Here is a 25,993-nt window from a genome sequence, read left to right as displayed (position 1 = left end):
ACACCTGTCAGGTGGATGGATTTTCTTGGCAAAGGAGAAATGCTCATTAACAGAGATGTAAACAAATTTGTGCACAACATTTGAGAGAAATAAGCTTTTTCTGCATATGGAACATTTCTGGGATCTTTTATTTCAACACTTTACATGTTGCGTATATATATATATATATATATATATATATATATATATATATATATATATATATATATATGTTTGTTCAGTATAAGAAAACATCTACCTGCATTTGAGAATGTCAAACCTTCCATGTTTGATGGGTGCATTAAACTGTGCTCAGGATCAGACAAACTGATATCTCGTTTATATGACACATTTCAGTCCGTCTACCCACCCTCCACAGATCCTACTAAAGCAAAGTGGGAGGAAGAGCTGGACACCGAAATACCTGTGGCAGACTGGGAGGTTAGCTTAGAATACATCAATACCCATTCAATTTGAGGGCTCCTGAGTGGCGCAGCGGTCTAAGGCACTGCATCTCAGTGCTAGAGGCGTCACTACAGACCCTGGTTAGATTCCAGGCTGTATCACAACCGGCCGTGATTGGGAGTCCCATAGGGCGGCGCACAAATGGCCCATTATCGTCCGGGTTAGGGTTTGGCCGGGGTAGGCTGTCATTGTAAATAATAATTTGTTCTTAACTGACTTGCCTAGTTAAATAAAGGTTAAATAAATCAAAAATATATAATAATTTACTAATCTACAGGCATTGTTTGATACAATTTAAGGACTTTAAACTTTTTATTTATTTATTTTACCAGGTAAGTTGACTGAGAACACATTCTCCTTTACAGCAACGAATTGGGGAATAGTTACAGGGGAGAGGAGGGAGATGAATGAGCCAATTGTACAGTACACTTATCTAAGACAAAGTTACATAGGATTTACCCCGAAGGGGAAGGAAGCAAGTAGGGTGGGTGGGCTTATCCTTTTTGGGGGTATCCAAACTTCTTTGTTTGTTGATTGAATTAAGTCCGGGTTTGACCTTTTCTTCCCCTTTCCATACTATTTATGATATATCTACTTTGTTTAAACATGTCAATCTGATAAATGATTTGTTACTGTTATTGTATGTGTTCAAAAGGAGCTATCAAAAGGATTTGTACATTTGTAAACTTGAATCTTCATTTAAAAATGAAACATATTTGAAACACAAAGCCCCAACGAGAGGGAAGGGCTAGAGGCTTGTTAAGTTAGAAGGCATGAGCCAGCGTCACGGTAACCGAGCCCTTTCTGGGTGTAGAGGCTATCTGGAGAGGTTGCGTGAAGGAGGCGGCTTTCATCATACAAGCCCCACCTCCTGCCAGACAGCAGTAAACCCAAACACTCAGGGTGAGGGAGGGGCTGGCCTCTGTCGCCTTGAGAGCCATTGGAAGTATGGCAGGGATGGAGAGGGGCTGGGAAAGATTTGGGATGTCCCCGGTCACCACCTGGTTCTCTACCAACCACTCGTTACCTGTACAACACAGGAAATAGTTAGGCAATATCCTATTTAATGGCACACATACAGTCAACTCATCATAGAATAATATAATATATAAAATAACGAATAACAAGCACACATTTCACTCTACCAAGACATAATATCTTAACACAACATAAATGGTAGTAGTATCTGTCGACAGACTGGGAAGCAACGACAATTTTTAGTCCCTAATAATTTGGACAAATCACGAATCACCAGTCATGCTTCTAAAATGCGCCACCATGTTTAAACAAATTCACCCTCAACCAGCATGTTAGTGTCAAAAGACTGTCGTTGACTCACTGTTTGTGATGGCTTATCAATCAAATTGAACGACTGCATTTAAAAAGCCCTACCATCCACTGATATTCCCTCAGAGAGCGAGGGAGAAACAAAGAGAGAGACAGAGTGACAGAGATAAAGAGAGCTGCCTGACTTGCTGGCTGGCTCTGCTGAGTAATATACAGGAAATGTGGTGGGCTGTTACTCTATAGGGCTGAGTCACAGAAAGAACTAAACATCCTTACTTTCTTGGGACTGTGAACGCTCACTGACTATGGCCGCGTCCCAAATGACATTACTTTTGACCAGGGCCCATAGGGCTTTGGTCAAAAGTAGTGCTACAGTATACAGTGCATTTGCAAAGTATTCAGACCCCTTCCCTTTTTCTCCAATGTTACTTTACAGCCTTATTCATCAATCTACACACAATACTGCATAATGACATTGTGAACAAACATGTTTTTTTTTTTTTTAGAAATGTTTGCAAAGTATTGAGGCTTTACTATGAGACTCAAAATTGAGCTCAGGTGCATTCTGTTTCCATTGATCATCCTTGAGAGGTTTCTACAATTTGATTGGAGTCCACCTGTGGTAAATCCAATTGATTGGACATGATTTGGAAAGGCACACACCTGTCTATATAAGGTCTTACAGTTGACAGTGCATGTCAAAGCAAAAACCAAGCCATGAGGTCAAAGGAATTGTCCTTAGAGCTCCGAGACAGGATTGTGTCGAGGCACAGATCTGGGAAGGGTATCAAAACATTTCTGGAGCATTGAAGGTCCCCAAGAACGCAATGGCCGCCATCATTCTTAAATGGAAGAAGTTTGGAACCACCAAGACTCTTCCTAGAGATAGCCGCCCGGCCAAACTGAGCAATGGGGGAGAAGGACCTTGGTCAGGGAGGTGACCAACTACCCCATGGTCACTGACAGAGTTCCTCTGTGGAGATGGAAGAACCTTCCAGAAGGACAACAATGCAGCACTCCACCAATCAGACCTTTATGGTAGAGTGGCCAGAGGGAAGCCACTCCTCAATAAAAGGAACATGACAGCCCGCTTGGAGTTTGCCAAAAGGCACCTAAAGGACTCTCAGACCATGAGAAACAAGATTATCTGGTCTGATGAAACCAAGATTGAACTCCTTGGCCTGAATGCCAAGCACATTTATGGCCTGAATGCCAAGCTTCACGTCTGGAGGAAACCTAGCACCATCCCTACGGTGAAGTATGGTGGTGGCAGCATCATGCTGTGTGGATGTATTTCAGTGGCAGGGACTGGGATCGAGGGAAAGATGAACGGAGCAAAGTACAGAGAGATCCTTGATGAAAACCTGCTCCAGAGTGCTCAAGACTTCAGACTGGGGCAAACGTTCACCTTCCAACAGGACAATGACCCTAAGCACAGAGCCAAGACAACGCAGAAGTGGCTTCAGGATAAGTCTCTGAATGTCCTTGAGGGGCCCAGCCAGAACCCGGACTTGAAACCGATCGAACATCTCTGGAGAGACCTGAAAATAGCTGTGCAGCAACGCTCCCCATCCAACCTGACAGAGGTCGAGAGGATCTGCAGAAGAGAATGGGAGAAACTCCCCAAATACAGGTGTGCCAAGCATGTAGCGTCATACCCTAGAATACCTGAGGCTGTAATCACTGCCAAAGGTGCTTCAACAAAAGTACTGAGTAAAACAAAATACATTTGCAAAAATGTCTAAAATACGGTTCTCTTTGTATTGTGTGTAGATTGATGAGGAAAGAAATCAATGTAATCCATTTTAGAATAAGGCTGTAACGTAACAAAATGTGGAAAAGGGGTCTGAATACTTTCCCGAATGCACTTTATGTAGGGAATAGGATGCTATTTGGGACGCTCCCATAGTCCCTGGGGACTCAAGCAGAATCTGTGGTGGTAGCATTCTACCCACAGGTTCCTGCAGCAGCTAACAACTTATAGGTGCTGTGTTCTTTCATTTGTCATTTCAAGTTAACCGTGTTCATACAGGTTGTGCTTTTAAATGTCCTCAGGCTCCCAGTGGAGACATTTAGAGGAAAATGGGATCTAAAATACTAGTTTTGACGCTGTGCATGGCTAACTTGACCGATTGTGATTCCTGTTCCTTCATTGATCCAATAAATAGTTGTTGTTTTTTTAAACCTAGATCGTATATCTCATAGACAGCAAGGCTTCTCCTCTTATCAAAATGAGCCTTGATGTCATTGTTGAATTCAATTTAATTATGTGGTCCCTTGTATTCTTGTGGTCGTGAATGAAGTAAATGTATGCATTTAAATCATTAGAACCTGAGGTGGCATTTGCAATCAACTGAGGGCCACACAACCTCAATTACTTTATTACTTTTGATCAAAGCACAAATTATTGAACTTCACAAATAGTGGAAATAATTGATCAAGTAATTGACAAAGTGAGGTGTCCTGTCAATCCAACAGGATAGAATATCATTGACACAAAACCCCACTAACGCTGGTAGAACATCACTTCAACTCAGAGAACTGACGATGGGAGTCAATAAGGCCATTCACCGATGCTGTGAACGCGTCAAGGCATAGCCACGTTAGGCTATTTTGCCCAGTGGCACATTCCAAATATAAAAGATTGGAGTTTAGGCATCATTCATTGTAAGGGACGGGGCCATTGAACATAAGCTAAACAAATGCCTGGTTAGAGACAGCAGGAGCGGTAGAGATACTCTCAATGATCGGCTATGAAAAGCCAACTGACATATACTCCTGAGGTGCTGACCTGTTGCACCCTCGACAACTACTGTGATTATTATTATTGGCCATATTGGCCATATTCTGTTATAATCTCCACCCGGCACAGCCAGAAGAGGACTGGCCACCCCTCATAGCCTGGTTCCGCTCTAGGTTTCTTCCTAGGTTTTGGCCTTCCTAGGGAGTTTTTACCTAGCCACCGTGCTTCTACACCTGCATTGCTTGCTGTTTGGGGTTTTAGGCTGGGTTTCTGTACAGCACTTTGAGATATCAGCTGATCTAAGAAGGGCTATATAAATACATTTGATTTGATTTAGAGAGAGACTGAGAACAGGAGTGTTTGAAGCTAAGGGCATGTCTGGAAAGAGGGAACAAAGCGAGAGAAAAGATGCAACTACATCAGTCAGCATGTCAATTTGTATTTCAACATATGGTGTGAGAGTGTGTGTGTGTCTGCTGCCTGGGACAATCTGGCACCATTTCTAAAATATCCTTCACTCCTATCCCAAGGGCTAGGCTGTTGTTAAACCATTTTAAAAAGATGGGTGTCGCCTGCCAGTGGGTTAGGTGGAGCTATTGAGAAGGCACGGCAAAAAGGGCCTAGGGATTGGGATGCCCCTACGACCCCCGATGTAAGGTTTATTTCATATCCAGGTTTGCTTTGACCTTGAATGGGGGAGTGGAAACTATAATGCCCCTCAAACCACAGCAATTTAACCAGAACATTCACTGGAGCCCATTACAGAACATTCAATTGACAGGGAATGTTTTAATAACACTAACTTTTTCCAGCTTGAGGCATGAATGGGAACAGCTTCACAGTCACGTGAACAAGGTTATGTTTCAAAATGTTGACAACATTGTGCTCTACTGAACGTTACACTGGTGTAATTTTCATTACCTTCTGCTGACAGGGTCCAAAAGCTGGGTGCGTCTTCAGTGAGCTTGGTGCCCTCTGGTAGCGATAGCACCAGCTCCAAGTTGACAGTCTGTCCTGGTGACACTGCCAGTGGTGGCATCTTCACCCTAGAAGCAGATTTGGGGAGCTTGGGGACTTTACAAGGTCCAGAGGACTTAGTTGGTGCAGAGTCTACCGCGTCCTCCACTGAAATGGGGAACTACAAGAGAGGGAGAGAAGAGAAACACGTTTCTTTGGTGTTTCTAAAAGAGAAGCTGTATTAAAGAGTCAAAGGAAAAGCAAGCCCCATAACATCTATGGCTTTCCACTTGTCCGGTAATTTCAAACCAAAGAGGTCCGGTAATTTCAAACCAAAATGTTTTCGGGCAAACTGTACTTTTTTTAATATGAAGGCTTCTGAAACAGATAGATAAATGTTTATTCACACACACACACACGCACAATCATGCTCTTTCTGTCACACACACCCCTCACCAGTGACACGGTCTTGGTGTCCAGGTCCAAGACTTTGAGGTGGTGGTTGTTGGTGTCAGCTACATACAGCACCCTGCCCCCCTCCCCGACACACAGGCCACCAGGCTCATTGAAGCTGGACTCAGTCAAGCTTGGCCCTAACACGTCACCAGCTTCCCCTGTCCCAGCCACAACCAGACACTGCCTGGTTTTTGGGTCCACCACTTTGATCTGAAACAAACAAACACAGCCAGGCTAAGAGGGATTTGATTTGTGAGTACTCTATACAACCAGTCCAAACATGCATACACTCTGCCCTGGAGGCCTACTGTCTTCTCAAGAAGCAATCTCCAATCTCACAGCAGAGAATATGAAGGCTTTACATATGAATTGTCTATTGGCTGTTTCAGCAAAAACATCCAATGACACCCCACAAGCTCTTCCTTTGTCACCGGATACTGATGTGAAACCACATGTCCATAAAATACAGTGTAAACATGACGTCTGAAAAACGGACCTTGTGGTTGTAGGAATCCGCCACATAGAGGAGGCCTTGGTCAGGAGCCCAGGCCAGACCGAGAGGGTGCTGGAGCTTTGCGTCCACTCCTTTCCCGTCCACGTCCCCAAACGCAAACAGGTTCTGTCCCCAAAAAACACCACATGAACAACATGAGTCACGTTACATGTTTCAATTCATTTCAATGCCACTAGTCATCCATCCATCTAGGGAAGGGGTGTCAAACATACGGCCCAATTGGAGGGGTTCCAATCCGGGCCACAGATTTTTGGGGATATTTTGTTTTTGGGGGGAGGGGGACGACTCAATATACTTTCAAATAACTAAACCAAAATTTAAACTGTGTAGGAAGAATAATAGACCTACATTCATACCGTTTCTTGACTGTCCAGCTCGCTTAATAAATTACTCAAATGAAAGCATTGAAAAGTCACCAAACTATGGATAGAGGAAATGTAGCCCAATTTTCAGTGTGAACCTCGTTGAAGAGTGAATGCGGCCCCTGGGGCAAAATTTGTTTGGCACCCCTGATCTAGGGCCAATTTCGATTCAGCAGCCTTGCCATTTCTCAGAGTATTAGGAATCTGAACTGAGTCAACTATTTGTTAAATGAAGCCTTCTGATTGGCCAGAGTATAAAGATTGACTTGATGATGAAGGATTTCAAAGTGGTACTTGATTGTATTTCAAAGTGGTACTACATTAAGCCTTTCCTCGACGAATCATCTGAAGTTTCTAAAGACAGATTACTCTCATATGTATAAAACTGAAGAAAAACAACATTGAAAACAATGCTCTGCTTGAGGGAGGTGTGTATTCATTGTACACACCATGTAAAACAGTTTGCAATGAAAACGAGTGTTTCTTAAAAAGGTCCAATGCAGATGTTTTTATATCAATATCAAATCCTTTCTGGGCAACAATTAAGTACTTTACTGTGATTGTTTTCAATTAAAATTGTCAAAAATAAATAAAAATAGCTTTTTGGCAAAGGGCAATTTCTCTAGCAAGAATTTGTCTAGGATTGTCTGGGAGTGGGGAGGCGAAAATTAGCTGTTATCGGCAGAGAGGTGGAATTCTTTCTTATTGGTCTATTAACTAATTTACCACATGGTGATGTCACCATGGAATGCCAAAAGTCCATCCCACCAAAACAGGTTGAAATTTCAGGCAGTCTTTTCAGAAATATCCTACAAAATGTTATGCTGTTTTCAAATGAAACACAATACTTTGCTCTTGTTAAAGGGAGACCCAACCCGTTGCCGGCAGCAGTGCGATAAGGGACAGAGTGAGAAATGATTGCAGTTAATATGCAGCCATTGTCAATGGTAGAGGATGTCGGCTTCAATACCCTAATGGCATATCTAGAACCAGAATACAAGATGCCATGTTGAAAAACCGTGACGGCCATGATGGAGAAATTGTACAATGATTGTTCTGCATGTACAAAGCGCGAGCCATCAACAAAAGATTGTTGGACGTCTATGAACATCACTGCAACGAGCTTGGAAAATTCCAGAAAATTATGTCATGGCTTCTGATAGGCTAATTATTTTATTTTTTTATTTTACCTTTATTTAACTAGGCAAGTCAGTTAAGAACAAATTCTTATTTTCAATGAAGGCCTAGGAACAGTGGGTTAACTGCCTTGTTCAGGGGCAGAACGACAGATTTTTACCTTGTCAGCTCGGGGATTCGATCTTGCAACCTTTCGGTTACAAGTCCCACGCTCTAACCACTAGGTTACGCTGCCGCCCCTGGCATCATTTGAGTCAATCATTTGAGTCAACTGTGGATGTATTTCAAGGCCTACCTTCAAACTCGGTGCCTCTTTGCCTGACATCATGGGAAAATCAAAAGAAATCAGCAAAGACCTCAGAAAATAAATTGTAGACCTCCACAAGTCTGGTTCATCCTTGGGAGCAATTTCCAAATGCCTGAAGGTACCACGTTCATCTGTACAAAAAAATAGTAGTAAGTATAAACACCATGGGACCACACAGACGTCATACCGCTTAGGAAGGAGATGAACGTACTTTGGTGCGAAAAGTGCGAATCAATCCCAGAACAACAGCAAAGGACCTTGTGAAGATGCTGGAGGAAACAGGTACAAAAGTATCTATATATCCACAGTAAAATGAGTCCTATATCAACATAACCTGAAAGGCCGCTCAGCAAGGAAGAAGCCACTGCTCCAAAACCGCCATAAAAAAGCCAGACTACGGTTTGCAACTGCACATGGGGACAAAGATCGTACTTTCTGGAGAAATGTCCTCTAGTCTGATGAAACAAAAATAGAACTGTTTGGCCATAATGACCATCATTATGTTTGGAGGAAAAAGGGGGAGGCTTGCAAGCCAAAGAACACCATCCCAACCGTGAAGCACGGGGGTGGCAGCATCATGTTGTGGGGGTACTTTGCTGCAGGAGGGAAATTATGTTGATATATTGAAGCAACATCTCAAGACATCAGTCAGGAAGTTAAAGCTTGGTCGCAAATATGTCTTCCAAATGGACAATGACAATGGCATACTTCCAAAGTTGTGGCAAAATGGCTTAAAGACAACAAAGTCAAGGTATTGGAGTGGCCATCACAAAGTCCTGACCTCAATCCCATAGAAAATTTGTGGGCAGAACTGAAAAAGCTTGTGCGAGCAATGAGGACTACGAACCTGACTCAGTTACACCAGCTCTGTCAGGAGGAATGGGCCAAAATTCACCCAACTTATTGTGGGAAGCTTGTGGAAGGCTACCCGAAACGTTTGACCCAAGTTAAACAATTTAAAGGGAATGCTACCAAATACTAATTGAGCGTATGTAAACTTCTGACCCACTGGGAATGTGATGAAAGAAATAAAAGCTGAAATAAATCATTCTCTCTACTATCATTCTGACGTTTCACATTCTTAAAATAAAGTGGTGATCCTAACTGACCTAAAACAGGGAACTTTTACTAGGATTAAATGTCAGGAATTGTGAAAACCTGAGTTTAAATGTAGTTGGCTAAGGTGTATGTAAACTTCCGTCTTCAACTGTACGTCCGCATTGTGTACATCTGTCATGTTTCCGAGGGGATCCTTTTTAAAGAGCTATCATTGATAGCGTCGATGTGGATGGCGAGGTGCTCCCTCTGTCGTTTCCTGAAGTCCACTCCACTCCTTTGTTTTGTCGACATTGAGTGAGAGGTTATTTTCCTGGCACCACACTCCCAGGGTCCTCACCTCTCTGTAGGCGGCCTCATCATTGTTGGTAATCAGACCTACTACTGTTTAGTTGTCTGCCAACTTGATGATTGAGTTGGAGGCGTGCGTAGCCACACAGTCATGGGTGAACAGGGAATACAGGAGGGGGCTGAGCACTCACCCTTGTGAGGCCCCTGTGTTGACGATCAACAAAGTGGTTGGTGTTGTTTTCTACCTTCACCACCTGGGGGCGGCACATCAGGAAGTCCAGGACCCAGTTGCACACGGTGGGGTTCAGTCGCAGGGCCCCGAGCTTAAAGATGAGCTTGGAGGGTAATATGGTGTTGAATGCTGAGCTATAGTCAATGAACAGCATTCTTACATAGGTATTCCTCTTGTCCAGATGGGATAGGTCAGTGTGCAGTGCAATGGCGATTGCATCGTCTGTGGACCTATTGGGGCGGTAAGCCCCTAAGTGGGTCTAGGGTGTCAGGTAAGGTAGAGGTGATTTGATCCTTAACTAGCCTCTCAAAGCACTTCATGATGACGTAAGTGAGTGCTACGGGGCGATGGTCATTTAGTTTAGCTACCTTTGCTTTCTTGGGTACAGGAACAATGGTGGACATCTTGAAGCAAGTGGGGACAGCAGACTGGGATAGGGAGAGATTGAATATGTCCATAAACACTCCAGCCAGCTGGTCTGCGCATGCTCTGAGAACGCGGCTAGGGATGCAGTCTGGGCCGGAAGCCTTGCGAGGGTTAACACTCTTAAATGTCTTACTCACGTCGGCCACGGAGAAGGAGAGCCCACAAGCGGGCCGCGATGGTGGCACTGTTATCCTCAAAGCGGGCATTTAGCTTGTCCGGAAGCAAGACCTCAGTGTCCCCGACGTGGCTGGTTTTCCTTTTGTGGTCCGTGATCGTCTGTAGACCCTGCCACATACGTCTCGTGTCTGGGCCGAAGAATTGCGACTCTACTTTGTCTCTATACTGACCTTTTGCCTGTTTGATTGCCTTACGGAAGGAATAGCGACACGGTTTGTATTCTGCCATATTCCCAGTCACCTTGCCATGGTTAAATGCGGTGGTTCGCACTTTCAGATTTGCACGAATACTGCCATCTATCCACGGTTTTTGGTTAGGGTAGGTTAATAGTCACAGTGGGTACAACATCTCCTATACACTTCCTGATAAACTCAGTCAGTGTATCCATGTATTCGTTGATGTTATTATCAGAGGCTACCCGGAACATATCCCAGTACGCATGATCAAAATAATCTTAAAGCGTAGATTCCGATTGATCAGACCAGCGTTGAATCGTTCTGAGCACGGGTACTTCCTGTTTGAGTTTCTGCCTATAGGAAGGGAGAAGCAAAAGGGAGCTGTGATCAGATTTGCCGAAGGGGGGGCGGGGGAGGGCCTTGTAGGCATCCCAAAAGTTGGAGTAGCAGTGGTCGAGTGTTTTAGCAGCGCAAATACTACAGTCAATGTGTTGATAGAACTTCAGTAGCGTTTTCCTTAAATTTGCTTTGTTAAAAACCCCAGCTACAATAAATGTCGCCTCAGGATGTGGTTTCCAGTTTGCATAAAGTCCAGTGAAGTATACACGGCTGTGACTATAACCGAAGAGAAATCGCTTGGGAGGTAATACGGTCGGCATTTGATTGTGACGTATTCTAGGTCGGATGAACAGAAGGACTTGACCATGAGTGGCTAATCGTGAAACATACACCCCTGCTTTTCTTCTTCACGGAGAGTTCTTTATTCTTGTGTGCACGATATACTGAGAACCCAGCTGGCTGTATAGACAAAGACAGTATATACCCAGAGAGCCATGTTCTCATGAAATAAAGTGTGATAAGGTGCGTCTCGGTGAGAGGTGGAGGAGTCAGGCGCAGGAGAGCAGGGATTTCTGAGAAGCATGTTTAATATATAATTATATATACATAGTCCACCAATACAAAATTGGCACAGACGAAAATCCAAAACTACGCTCTCGAAGGAACAGAAACTCGTGCCAACACACGGAGGAACAACCACAATTCCGACACTACATACAAGTGCCTAAATAGTGAAAAAAAAATACAGAAACTCGTAACTCGCACGGAGGAACAAACACAGTTCCGAAACTTAACTGCACGTACGTAATAACGAAAACAAGAAACATCAAAGATAATCGAGCGCAAATACACACAAGCTTAATCCCGCACGAAATAAGGCAGGTAACAGGTGCCCTATATACACACAGAAATAAACACAATTGAAACCAGGTGTGAAAAGGAACACAGACAAAACAACCAGAAAAGGAAAAAGGGATCGGTGGTGGCTAGTAAACCGGCGACGCCGAGCGCCGCCCGAACAGGGAGAGGAGTTATCTTCGGTAGAAGTCGTGACAATAAAGTATGTTACAATCCCTGGAAGGAGATTCTCGCCCTGAGCTTGTCTACATTTTTATCCAGAGACTGAACATTAACTAGTAATATACTCGGAAGCAGTGGATGGTGTGCGCGTCTCGTTAGTTGGACTAGAAGTCCACTCTGAATACCTCTTCTCCCCCGGCGGTGTATTGGAATCAGTTCGTATTCCCAGTCATAATGCTGGTGAGTTACCACCGCTCTGATATCCAAAATGTCTTTCCGGCAGTATGTAATAACACAAACAATTCCCTGGACTAATAATGTAAGAAATAACACACACAAAAACGAAATACTGCAAAGTATCTGTCAGCGCCATCTTTATATTTAAATGTTTATTTAACTAGGCAAGTCAGTTAAGATCAAGTTCTTCTTTACAATGACGGCTTAACCCGGACGACGATGGGCCAATTGTGCGCCGCCCTATGGGACTCCCAATCACGGCCGGTTGTGATACAGGGTCTGTAGTGTCGCCTCTAGCACTGAGATGCAGTGCCTTAGACCGCTGCGCCACTCGGGAGCCCCATCTTGCTTTATTAACCATAAAGAATCACTGCTGTCATCGCTGCGAAAGGTCCTTTTACAGAGTACTGACTCAGGGGTGTGAATACTTACAGTACCAGTCAAACGTTTGTCTGCACCTACTCATTCAAGGGTTTTTATTTATTTTTACTATTTTCTACATTGTAGAATAATAGTGAAGACATCACAACTATGAAATAACAGATATGGAATCATAACCAAAAAGGTGTTAAACTAATCCAAATATATTTTAGATTTTTCGAAGTAGCCACCCTTTGCCTTGATGACAGGCATCAAGGCATTCTCTCAACCAGCTTCACCTGGAAGGCTTTTCCAACAGTCTTGAAGGAATTCCCACATATGCTGAGCACTTTTTGGCTGCTTTTCCTTCACTCTGTGGTCCAACTCATCCCAAACCATCTCAATTATCAGATACTCAGATACTCTTCCTTGTGTCCAGCAGAATTAAGGCAGTTATACAATTTTAAAAACAAACATTAAAAACAAAAACAAGAGTGTTTTCTATCCAAATCTACCAATTATATGCATATCCTAGCTTCTGGGCCTGAGTAACAGGCAGTTTACTTTGGGCACACTTCTCATCCAGACATCGAAATACTGCCCCCAAGCCATAAGAAGTTAATTATTAATTAATAAATCCTCTACAGGATCGGTGGGTCCCCCATGGGACAGTTGAGCTAACGTAGGCTAATGCGATTAGCATGAGGTTGTAAGTAACATAGACATATCTGATATTGGCAGAAAGCTTAAATTCTTGTTAATCTAACTGCACTGTCCAATTTACAGTAGCTATTACAGTGAAAGAATACAATGCTATTGTTTGAGAAGAGTGTACAGTTATGAACTTGAAGTTATTAATAAACCAATTAGGCACATTTGAGCAGTCTTAATACAACATTTTGAACAGAAATGCAAAGGTTCACTGGATCAGTCTAAAACTTTGCACATACACTGCTGCCATCTAGTGGCCAAAATCTAAATTGCGCCTTGGCTGGAATAATACATTATGGCCGTTCTCTTGCATTTCAAAGATGGTACAAAAAAAAAATATATATATATATTTTTAAACGCATGGTTTTTGCTTTGTATTATCTTGTACAAGATCTAATGTGTTATATTCTCCTACATTCATTTCACATTTCCACAAACTTCAAAGTGTTTCCATTCAAATGGTATCAAGAATATGCATATCCTTGCTTCAGATCCTGAGCTTTGGGTAGATTTGGGTATGTCATTTTATGCAAAAATTTATTTTCATCTCCTGCTTCAGAAAACAAGAGTGACGCAACAAAGAAATCCTATTGGTTTGACTGTAGTGGAATTTGGGGAATTTAAATAAATAGCCATATCTCCTTGTGAGCATGCTCCCATTATAAAAATATTCAATTTCAAAAGGTTTGGAAACTTGCCACGACTGTCAACTAAACTTACAACAAATGTTACATGGCGCTAGTAATGCTTTTCAAATCTTGTCACGACAGATGCTGTAATAATTCAGTCACTGCTCCAATTAAATCGTAAAAAAACTCCCTAGTTGCTTGTTTTTTGTAGCCCCTACGGCACAATGATATGGTTTGTCCTTCCTTTATAAAGAACCAGATCTGTGGGGAGGAAGACAAAGTGCTGAGAGAGAACACTGCCTCACAGAGCGCTGAGCGAGCGCTGAGCCTGTAATCAAGTTCTCCCTCCACCAGCCCCCTGCACCCTCGCCCTATTTAGAGAGAACAAGGCCCATAGGTGCCATTTGGGATGCACCCCTACTGTATAGTGTTTGTCGGGCTCAGGAGAGAACAGCCTAACATCAAGGATCAGCTTAAAAGTATAAATCTTCATCTTTAGGTGAAAGGGGGTCAAAACTGCTCTGACCCTGGATCAGTGTCTAGGGGTGGCGTCATTCTACTAAGTGTGGGGAACTGGAACTGCAACACTTGAACCATTGAGAGTCCCCAGTTGACATTGATACTAATATATTGAGATGAAAATGTACAGCGGATTCCTTTGGGGTTGCAACTAGATTGTGCCCAGAAACATTGGTTTGGATTTAATTTTGGATTCATGAGCAAACAAACAACATACAACCCAGTGTCCCAATCCTTGACACTCAGAAATACCTCTAAGAATAAGTAGATGTTACCTCATAGATATAGAAGACTATTGTTCTTTCTATATTGTCTATGGGTTACCCCTAACCACTGATACGGGCTCAGATATGTTTTCCTCCTAAAGGTTAAGGTTAAGATTGGGGTTATGGTATTGTGATGTGTGGTTAGGGGAATCTTTTACCTTGAACCCCCCCTCCCCATTCTATCACAGGACTGACTCACCAGGGGGTCTCTCTCGCCCCCCACCAGCAGTTTGACGGCGCCGTCCTTCAGCGCCAGGGAGCGCACAGTGCTGCTCTCACTGTCGGCCACGTACAGACACCCCCAGGGCTCCTCTGGAGCTGGGGCCAGGCCCGAGGGCTGGGCAAAGCCGGCCTTGTGGGGGTAGGCGTTGTTGCGATTCTCCTCGTTGCCACTGCCGGCGAAGCGTACACACGTCCCCGCTTTGAACTCGCTGGAGGGAGTTGTCATGTTGTTAATATTGTCATCTGTGTGAATGTAGCCTATGTGATCCAGTGGTTAGTTCCGCGGAACCTGGCACACATGTATACCAGTCGGCATGGGTTCGAATCCGACCCATGCCCTTCTGACACATAATATCGCCTAACTTTCCTGTCCCCTCTTCACCGTCCTCTCTCAATGAATACATAAAACCCTCCAAAATAAAATGATCATCCATCACAGCATTGGACGCAAATTGATAGGCACTAAAGCTTACAGTCAAATCTATGGAATGGTGAAATATCACAACATTGGTCTGTAAACCAATCCTAGCCTCAGGAGCCCCATCGTTTGATCCTAAGGAACTGGATTGGTGTACTTAAGCAATATGGTGAAAGCTCCCCTGACAGTGGATCTGTCACATTATTGGGTTCTCGTTCAGATTTGAAAACTCTAAAAGGGTAGATAGAAGCTAATAGCCTACTTGATTCTAGACTGAATATATGGAAGAACAACATTATCTGGCCCTGAAACAGTTGCCAGTGCACAAAGCAATTATGTGCCAGTCACTCACCTTCTTTTAGGCAGCTTCCCATTTTCCAGGAACAGAGCCCAGATCTGGTGTGTCCCTGCCATGGCCACCCACAGCATGTTATCCTCCTCACCACCTGGAAAGTAACACAGAAATACCCCTTTCACACTACTGAGCGAGCCGGATCGAGCAAAGCCGTGCCATACTGTACTGCTCTGGCCTGATCACACATCCACCTCTCTTTACCAGATCCATTGACTTGATCTGAGATTACCTCAAATAACCAGGAAGGACGGATGGATTTTAAAAAGTTTTTCAGGGCATATACCTGGACCATACACTTGAATACTTTAGATCTGCAACGAAACATTGAGTACACAGGACCCAAATATTTCAGAGCTCGTACAGATGCTATTAGTCATTGGATACAGTCCAAAATAAATCCTTTATATTCAAGCAAAACATCTCCCCTATACTGACTATGCTACCCATATCAGCTTAAACAGAGTAATATTTTGCTAGCAAATCTCTATGGGGTCAATTTCACACCTTAAGTATTGAATTCAAAATACAGCCTGGATTCAAACCAGGGTGTCTGTAATGACACCTCTAGCACTGAGATGCAGTGCCTTAGACCGCTGCGCCACTCGGGAGCCCTTTATTAATCAAACCAGTTCTTTAAAGATGCTAAATGTGTTTTGTTTCATTCTCTTTATACCTTTTGGTTGGCTAAATGGTAGAGGCACTAGCAATTTCTTGATAATTGCTGCAATATAGCCTGTTCAAAACTTTGTGAAGGTTTAAACCAGTTCCCAAGTGTTGTGTTTCATTCTGTTGAGCCATTTTCTTTGGCCAAATGAAGTTCAACTGTAATGTTGTATTTGTCACAATATACTATCCAGTTTGTATTTTTCCTATCAGATTGAAAATGAATGAATTAGCCTCCTTTTGTAGCCTACGCCTATATCTGTTTAGCAATAGCCTATCTGACAAGGATAAAGAAATGCATGTCGGTGTCGGAGCATGCCGCCGGCATATCTCCATCTCTTCCTCTCTGGAAGCTTCTCTTCCTTTATATTTATTTTTTAAACATTAATATCATATAGTGCACGCCTAAGTCTATGCATGCAATGCCCTGATGCATTTAGTGCTCAAATCTCCGACAGCTGAACCAGGACATGGACAATTATTGTTTTAGGAAAGTAAAAACCAACAAAACAATAGTCTATAAAGTTTAACATATGCTACACATTGAAACAAAAAAGTATTTTTGTAATTTGTTATAGGCCATTAAGGAAAAGAAAATGGGGCTCATTTGGCCAATATCCCTTGTTTATTGACGGCGCTGGCTGTGTGGGTGGATCCCCTAATGGGTTACGCACCCAATGCATTTTAAAAATAAACTAATTTCCATTTTTTAGGAACACAAGCTGACAAGCTCTATTTAACTTCAAGTTACTTCTAGGGATGATTATTTTTTCGTAATTATTTAGGACAACTGAGTTCCGAACTCATGTGCTTTTTTTGTTGATAGAATAGTTGCAAGGAAGAACGACAACGTAGGAGGACATACGGGTAATACGGTAAATAAGGACAGGGACAGCTGGCCGAACCAAGACTCGAACCTCTGTCGCCAAGGGATCATTACCGCTCGACCAGACTCCGACACCTAGGGATGCTTCTAACATGCATTGTAAAATGAACTATGCTGCAATCGAAAAGGGATATGCAGACTAATTCAGGCCATCAGTGGAAACGGTACAAGTAGTTCTGTCCCAGAAGCCTTTGTTTGATTCCACTCAGGTAAGGCTAGCAAGCGACCAACGTCACCATTAACATAATGGCCATTGACAACCAACAATTAGACAATTTTCTACTAAACAAAGCGCCAAATTGTCTAGTGTCTATCATAAGTGTGTAAATCAAAACCCACATGAAAACATATTTAACAAGATGAAGGATCTAAGAACTTCAAAAGAAAAGGGAGATACAAACTTCATATTGATAACCTAGATATGGTGAACTTGATGCAAATTATAAAAAATAAAAAGGAACTTAACTTGCCTCAAGGAGAATAATGAAAGCAAAGTATTATGCGAGGTATACCATTTTTTGAGACTACTTAAACAAATTTAAGGAAGGGAGTGACTAAATTAGAAGTTGTAGATTGACTATGTGCCAAATCCCCACTAAACTTGAACTACACCCACATCTCACATTTACGTCCTTCATCTACAATGGCACTGTTGGAGTCATGGCCTGTTCACCCCGCTACCATCTAGAAGGCGGAGACTGTACAGGTGTGTCAAATCTGGGACGGAGAGACTGATAAACAGCTTCTATCTCCAGGCCATCAAACTGTTTGTTAAACAGTCATCACTAGTCGGCCTCCGCCCAGTACCCTGCCGTGAACCTTAGTCAACTGTTACTAGCTGGCTACCCAGCACCAGGACTGCTACCCTATGTACTGTACATAGTGTCATTGAACACTGGTCACTTTAATAATATTTACATACTGTTTTACCCACTATATACACACTACCGGTCAAAAGTTTTAGAACACCTACTCATTCAAGGGTTATTATTTTTACTGTTTTCTACATTGTAGAATAATGGTGAAGACACCAAAACTATGAAATAACACATATGGATTCATGTAGTAACCAAAGAAAGTGTCAAACAAATCAAAACAGATTATGCAAATAATAATAATGAGCAAACAAAGTAGCCACCCTTTGCCTTGATGACAGCTTTGCACACTCTTGGCATTCTTTCAACCAGCTTCATGAGGTAGTCACCAGGAATGCATTTCAATTAAGAAGTGTGCCTTGTTAAAAGTTAATTTGTGGAATTTATTTTCTTCTTAATGCGTTCGAGCCATTCAGTGGTGTTGTAATAAGGTAGGGGGGTATACAGAAGATAACCCTATTTGGTAAAAGACAAAGTCCATATTATGGCAAGAACAGCTCAAATAAGCAAAGAGAAACGACAGTCCATCATTACTTTAAGACATGAAGGTCAGTCAATCTGGAAAATTTCAATAACTTTGAAAGTTTCTTCAAGTGCAGTCGCAAAAACCATCAAGCGCTATGATGAAACTAGCTCTCATGAGGACCGCCACAGGAATGGAAGACCCAGAGTTACCTCTGCTGCAGAGGATAAGTTCATTAGAGTTACCAGTAACAGAAATTGCAGCCCAAATAAATACTTCACAGAGTTCAAGTAACAGACACCTCTCAACATCAACTGTTCAGAGGAGACTGTGTGAATCAGGCATTCATGCTCGAATTGCTGCAAAGAAACCACTACTAAAGGACACCAATAAGAAGAAGAGATTTGCTCGGGTCAAGAAACACTAGCAGCTTTTCTGGTGACACTGTGATTTGTTTAGAATTCAAGTCACACTTAACCAGCATGGCTACAACAGCATTCTGCAGCGATACGCCCTCCCGTCTGGTTCAACAGGACAGTGACCAAACACACTTCCAGGCTGTGTAAGGGCTATTTTACCAAAAAGGAGAGTGATGAAGTGCTGCATCAGATGACTTAACCTCCACAATCCCCCAACCTCAACCAAATTGAGATGGTTTGGGATGAATTGGACCACAGAGTGAAGGAAAAGCAGCCAACAAGTGCTCAGCATATGTTGAAACTCATTCAAGACGGTTGGAAAAGCATTCCAGTGAAGCTGGTTGAGAAAATGCCAAGAGTGCGCAAAGCTGTCATTAAGGCAAACGGTGGCTATTTAAAGAATCTCAAATAAACACTTTTTTGGTTAATACATGATTCCATATGTGTTATTTCATAGTTTCGCTGTTTCACTATTATTCTAATGAAGAAAATAGTGAAAATAAAGAAAAAACCTTGAACGAGTACAGTGGTTCCTCCTTTAAACATTTTGAGATTATGCCAAGAGGCTAAGAGGTAATTTGTGGTTTAATACGGTGACCTGCGTGACCACTTCATTGCTCCAGACCAGCGGAAGGGGAAGTTAGAGCACTGATTATGCTTTTGGGTCCTACTGTGTCTCTAACTGACAATGAATGGGCAACATAAACCTAAACAGGAACTGATAATTGTGCACGACTTCAGTATTACTTACTAACTGTTGTTACACTAATGTTTTTATTATTTTATTAGGATTATTTTGCTCTTACTGAAGTACTGTAGGCCACTCCCGACCGGTTACGTTGGACAGCGCCTGAGTGGCACAATGCATTGCAGTGCAAGCTGTGTTGCTACAGATGATGGTTCAATACCCGTGCCGGCCTCGACTGGGAGACCCATGAGATGACTGTAGGTTTTTGGTTAAAAATAGAAATAAATCATTCAAAATAACAAACGGGCTTTATTTACAAATGAGTAACATTGTCTCACAACATGTTCAAGAATGGCTCATTTTACATTATCTGAAAATGAAATCTCCAAAATATGTAAGGGGCATTGCACTAATAATGGCGCTGTTCTTAGTGCCAGTCTGCACGTTCAAACTAAAACAATGTAACTAATAATGGCATCTTTATGCATTCATTAATAAAATAATGATAAAAATACTCTTTCAAAATGCCAATATTTATTTAGTTATGGATCGATAACGAATTACCATGGGAATAAATATCACTGAATTACAGAAATATCCTCCAATCCTCCAATATTGGCAGAGAGTCAAGTCATATTTTTCGATATATTGTAGACCTACCGTAGGCGACATGAGTCTCACTAGTGTTGAGTAATGTGATGTTAAAAGTGGTGTAGGTCTTATTTATTTAAAGAGTATATTGAAGTTAGAAGCAATTGGATTTGAAGCAATAGCCTACAACTATTTAAGCACCGTTTCGCGCCGCTCTGAGACAAGCATGGGGACTGGTCTTGATAAATCAATGAGATTTTATTTTCACTTAATCTCCGTTTGGGTATTGGTTAGACTAGAATTGGAAAATTAGGATGTACAAATGTTATGCACTTAGTGTACCTTCATTTAACTAGTCAAATTCTTATTTACAAGGACAGCCTACTCCTTCCTCTCCGTCGGGGAATTGAACCCCGGTCTCCCGCGTGCCCGCATTCTCTAGGACAGCCATTATTGAAGGTACTTGAGGTCACGAGAAAGTCTGGACATGGCCTGCTCTCCCTTATGTAAGGAATTAGGCACTTTCCCATGTTAACTGCAGTAAATATGTTTACTTGTTAGACTGCACAGTAGCCTAATAAACAAATGCAGGTGGCTTATATATTCAAAATGCTTTATTATCCAAATGTAAAGCATCTTTATGCTTTCATTGATAAAAATACTCTTTCAAAATGCAGATGTTGATTTAGTTATGGATTCATAACGATTTACTATGGGAATAAATATCACTGAATTACAGAAATATTGGAACAAAGTTGTCTAATAAAGACAAACAAATTGTTGCTTACTGGAAAATACTCTTTCAAACACACATGGTCACGTTGTACAGCGTCATTATGGCTATTAGCAGGGCTATATTTTGGACTTCAGAAATATTATTTTGGCCTTTATTCAGATAACAATCAAACAAGTCGTTTTTTTGAAAACGAAATCATCTCTAAAATATCGTTATATATAGCCTTCCCGCTGTGAATGTCTATTTCAGCACCATTTCGCGCTGCTCTGAGACAAGCATGGATAAACAAAAAATGTTCAACTATATTCCATTTATATATTCCATCTTGTCAAATAGCTGTCATATACGGCCATTATAAATCGCTGCCAGGTGGCATACCGCTAAACCGGTTGACTGAGTCTTCATGACACAGAAACAGTGGGTTTGAGGCCCCCCTTGCTTCAAGCTTTTTTATTAAGGGAAAAAAACTGTTCACTGCTAGTCGTGGATGCGCGATTCAAATAACACAATGTGACAAAGTGGATGATTATAATAAAGTACATGAAACGTAGTACATGTAAGTATAACAGATAGCCTAAGTGGTGTTTTTGTTCTAACAGTAACGTTATACTATGCTATTGTATTCGGTATGTTAGGCCTATGTAGAATACTAATTAATCATCAAGTGATATTGCTAGACATTGATTCAGTTTTGATCTAAACTTTATTAAACAAGCACCATTCTAAGTGGTGGAGTGTCGCTCCGGTACCACTAACGTTAACCTGTAGCAATAGCCTGTGTCGGCTCCTCATGAAATATATTTGTAATCTCCATTTTCAAGGTTTGGCTGCACTTCCTTTCGCAACACACTATCACAATAAATATAATTGTACATTTCACTGGAAAAAAACTATATCTCACCTGGGCCGCAAACGGCGAAAAGTACCTGGAGCCAGGCTGTGAGCTATTGGTTCAGTTGAAATTTGGCGCGTTTTAGTAACTTTGAATAGCATATCGTGCCGTTTGACTTCTGTTGAGGCCATTTTCATTAAAAGGTATTTGATCACGTCCACATTTGTAATTAAATGACGCAGAATGTGTTACCAGACATAATCACTGCCATCTGGTCAGGTTAGCATAAGGCTAAATGAGCCAGGTTATGTAATGGGAACAGCTAACATGTAGTATTTTATCATGTGCAAATACGTCCAATGATTGTGATTGGTTTGATGCGCATTTTGAGATGAAAAAAAAAATACCTAATGTTCACAAGTATAGACCCAGTGGTTCTGATTCTGTTGTATTTAATTTGGTACTTAGTCACCCCAAGTTGGATCAATTTAAATCCATTCTAAGTGGAGACCTACCAGTAAGTTGGCTCTAGACATACCTGCAGTCCCAAGGGCCAAGTCCCAGGGTGAGCTGATAGGCTGCTGGGGTCCCATGGCCCCTCCCTCCATGTCTGTGCCTTGAAATCCCACTCCTGCCAGGGTGCTGACCTGTCCCTTCAACAAGTCAATCTGAGAGCGAGAGTGAGCGAGAGATTGGAAAGTAATAAAGATTAAAGAGTCTGAGGAGGTTCTATTTAGAAGTACTTAGGATCCGTTTACACAGGCAGCCCAACTGCGATTTTTTTGGGCCATTTATTGGTCTTTTGACCAATCAGATCAGATCTTTTGCCAATAAAAAGGCAAAAGACCATAATTGGGCAGCCTCTTTCTTACCTTTCTGATCAGATGGTTTTCAGTGTCGGCCACAAAGACAGTATCTCCTTTGATGACAATCCCCTGTGGGGAGCAGAAGGTTGCTTCGTCGAGATTACCGTCTTTCCTACCACTCTCAGGCCCTGTGATGTCACAGGATGACAGGTATGGAAGACTTCATTTGGGGTGCATGTCAATAGTCTAAAGAGGCCTTTTAAGTTAGTATTTCTTTCATTTGCATTGACATGTCAATATGTCAAAGACCTGGGCAGGTTGGACAGACCCTTGCCTCCTAGCTAAGACTATACATACGATTACATTTCTATACAAACACAGCATCTAGAATTCTGGATAAACGTGCGTTGCCATCACATCTTTCATTAGGTAGCAGTCTACTAAAACACAAGGTTAACAAAATTGAATATTACCAATAAATAGACAAATGGCACTTACACGTAAATGACCCATTAGGACCAACATATAATATCAGATTGGGTGTCAAAATGAAAGCCAAGAGTCTATATTTTGGGGAAATTAAGGCATATATACATTTTCCAACCATTTTCCATTTTAGAAAATAGGAATAAGTAAAGGCTTTGATCTAAGACAACATCTACCAGACATTCTTAAAATGTATTAGAAATGCATATTAAAACACAATAACATTGAAGTATAAACCCGTGCAAAACAATATCAACACTCAATCGTTAGTTTTGGAGAAATTATTTGCCTTCTGTAAGTTTAAAGAAACTAGTGTCTTGTCATTTCATTACCAAAACCCCACATATATCTTTAAAGCCCCCATGAGATCTTTTTTTATTGCAATTTTAACTCATCCCTGTATGTCTAATCAATCACTGAGTGTGTTTATTTATTGAATAATATTTCTTGACTCCTTTTTTCTCCCCAATTTCGTGATATCCAATTGGTAGTTACAGTCTTGTCCCATTGCTGCAACTCCCATATGGACACGGGAGGCGCAAAGGTCGAGAGCCATGCGTGCTCCGAAACACAACCCTGCCAAGCCGCACTGCTTCTTGACACACTGCTCGCTTAACCCGGAAGCCAGCCGCACCAATGTGTCGGAGGAAACACCGTACAACTGGCGACCGTGTCAGCATGCATGCACCCGGCCCGCCACAGGAGTCGCTAGAGTGCGATGGGACAAGGACATCCCGGCCGGCCAAATCCCTCCCCTAACCCAGACGACACTGGGCCCATTGTGCGCTACCTCATGGGTCTCCCGGTCGCGGCCGGCTACGACACAGCCTGGGATCGAACCCAGGTCTGTAGTGCGTTAGACTGCTGCGCCACTCGGGAGGCCCAAAATATAATCCGGGGTGAAACAGTTTAATGAAAAAAGTAGAGCGAGGGGAAAAATAAAAAGTAAAAAACGAAAAGTTGGCAGGTAGCAAAGTAGCAACAAACTGCACAGCAGCATGGAAACAAGTCCCTGTACCACTCAGCCCCTACCCAGATAGTCATGTGCTGTCACAATCTTCGCTCTCTCTCTCCCGCTACTCTCTCCTCTATCCTATCATCTCTCCCTTCCGCTAAATCCTTCTCCCCAGTCTCCTGATTCTGCCTCCGCGACCCTACTCTCCTCCCTTTCCACATCCTATGACTTACACTGTCCCCTTTTCTCCCGGCTCGGCCCTCCCCTCTTGCTACATGGCTGAGTAACTCACTGCGACCTTACAGAACAGGGCTGCGGGCAGCTGAGGAAAGAAATGGAGGAAAACTAAACTTCGAGGACCTACAATATCATTATTTCACTCCCTCTACCTTCTCTTCCTCTGTGACCGCTGCTAAAGCCATTTTTAACCACTCTAAATGTCAAGCTTCTGCCTCTAACCCAAGTAAACTCTTTTCCACCTTCTCATCCCTCCTTAAACCTCTTTCCTCCCTGCGGACAACTTTGTCAAACACTTTAAAAAAGTGTTCAGTCCACTGGTCTCACTCACACAGAACTACCCTATGCCTTGACCTCTTTTTCCGCTCTTTCTTCAGATGAAATCTTGCGACTAGTAAGTTCTAGCTGCCCGACAACCTGCTCCATCTTCTCCTCCCTTCTCCAGACCATCTATACGGACCTTCCATTCCTCATCAGCTCATCCCTGACCCCTGGCTGCGTCCACTCTGACGACTTCAACATGGCCTGAGTCGCTCCCCTCCTCTAGAAATCAACACTGACATCAAAAACTATAGACCTGTATCCCTTTCTTTTCATTCAAACACTTGAGAGCTCTGGCTCTGAATTTTCTTGTTATCTCTCTCAGAACCCTAACCAGTCAGGCTTCAAGACGGGTCACTCAACCGAGATCGCTCTTCTCTGTCAGGGAGGCTCTCTGCACTGCCAAAGCTAACTCTCTCTCTTCTGTTCTCATCCTCCTAGATCTATCCGCTGCCTTCGACACCATAAACCATCAGGTCCTCCTCTCAGGGCTGGGCGTCTTAGACTCTGCACAGGTGACGTGGAGAGGGTCTGTGTCTGCACCACTTACTCTCACTACTGGTGTCCCCCACGGCTCGGTTCTAGGCCTTTTCTCTACACACCAAGTCACTCAGCTCTGTCATATTGGTCTTTGAGTGGGTCTGTGGACTTTTCCATGTGAATATTAGTCACCAAAATGTTTTATATTATCTGCCATCACTACAGGGTATGTTGTCCTGAGTCTGCACAACACTGCCAGGACCTAGGATCAAGGGAGACACTCAAGTGTTTTAGTACTATATCTCTTTACACATTCATGAAAATAGTCATGGCCTCTAAACCGTCAAGCTGCATACTGGACCCTATTCCAACTAAATTACTGAAATAGCTGCTTCCTGTGCTTGGCCCTCCTATGTTGAACATTGTGATTGTGATACAGCCCGGGATCGAATCAGGGTCTGTAGTGACACGTAGATGCAGTGCTTTAGACCGCTGCGCCACTTGGGAGCACAAACCACTGCCTCCGAACCACCATTATCCAGAAACAGTTGGATGCTTGACTAGAGGCAGGAGAAATACTGTATGTCCGAGTACACAGAGAACCTTCCAGAAGGACAATCATCTCAGCAGCACTTCACCAATTAGGCCTTTATGGTAGGACTGGCCAGACGGAAGCCACTCCTTTGTAAAAAGGCACATGACAGCCCGCTTGGAGCTTGCAAAAAGGCACCTAAAGGACTCTCAGACCATGAGAAACAAGATTCTCTGGTCTGATGAAACCAAAATTGAACTATTTGGCCTGAATGACAAGCATCACGTTTGGAGGAAACCTGGCACCATCCCTACGGTGAAGCATGGTGGTGGCAGCATCAAGCTGTGGCGATGCTTTTCAGTGGCAGAGATTGCGAGAAAGA

The 25,993-nt window shown here is 42.6% G+C and overlaps 1 protein-coding gene across 1 annotated transcript in view; it reads right to left on the bottom strand.

Annotated features, from left to right (window-relative positions):
* Positions 1-743: 743 nt before the first annotated feature.
* The window catches only part of nhlrc2 (NHL repeat containing 2), a 39,614-nt gene continuing 14,364 nt past the window's right edge, over positions 744-25,993 (bottom strand). Inside the window, exons 5-12 of the mRNA XM_071346983.1 lie at positions 22,667-22,788; positions 22,333-22,462; positions 15,639-15,732; positions 14,846-15,077; positions 6,384-6,506; positions 5,888-6,097; positions 5,396-5,612; positions 744-1,471 (exon numbers count right to left, since the gene is read on the bottom strand). Coding sequence (XP_071203084.1) covers positions 1,209-1,471; positions 5,396-5,612; positions 5,888-6,097; positions 6,384-6,506; positions 14,846-15,077; positions 15,639-15,732; positions 22,333-22,462; positions 22,667-22,788 — 1,391 coding nt within the window. The 3' untranslated portion in view covers positions 744-1,208. The remainder of the gene's footprint in view (positions 1,472-5,395; positions 5,613-5,887; positions 6,098-6,383; positions 6,507-14,845; positions 15,078-15,638; positions 15,733-22,332; positions 22,463-22,666; positions 22,789-25,993) is intronic.

This window comes from Salvelinus alpinus, chromosome 17 (genome assembly GCF_045679555.1).
Source record: "Salvelinus alpinus chromosome 17, SLU_Salpinus.1, whole genome shotgun sequence".
Taxonomy (NCBI): domain Eukaryota; kingdom Metazoa; phylum Chordata; class Actinopteri; order Salmoniformes; family Salmonidae; genus Salvelinus; species Salvelinus alpinus.
The sequence above is the reverse complement of the archived record's forward strand: the minus strand, read 5'-3'. Positions and strand labels throughout refer to the sequence as shown.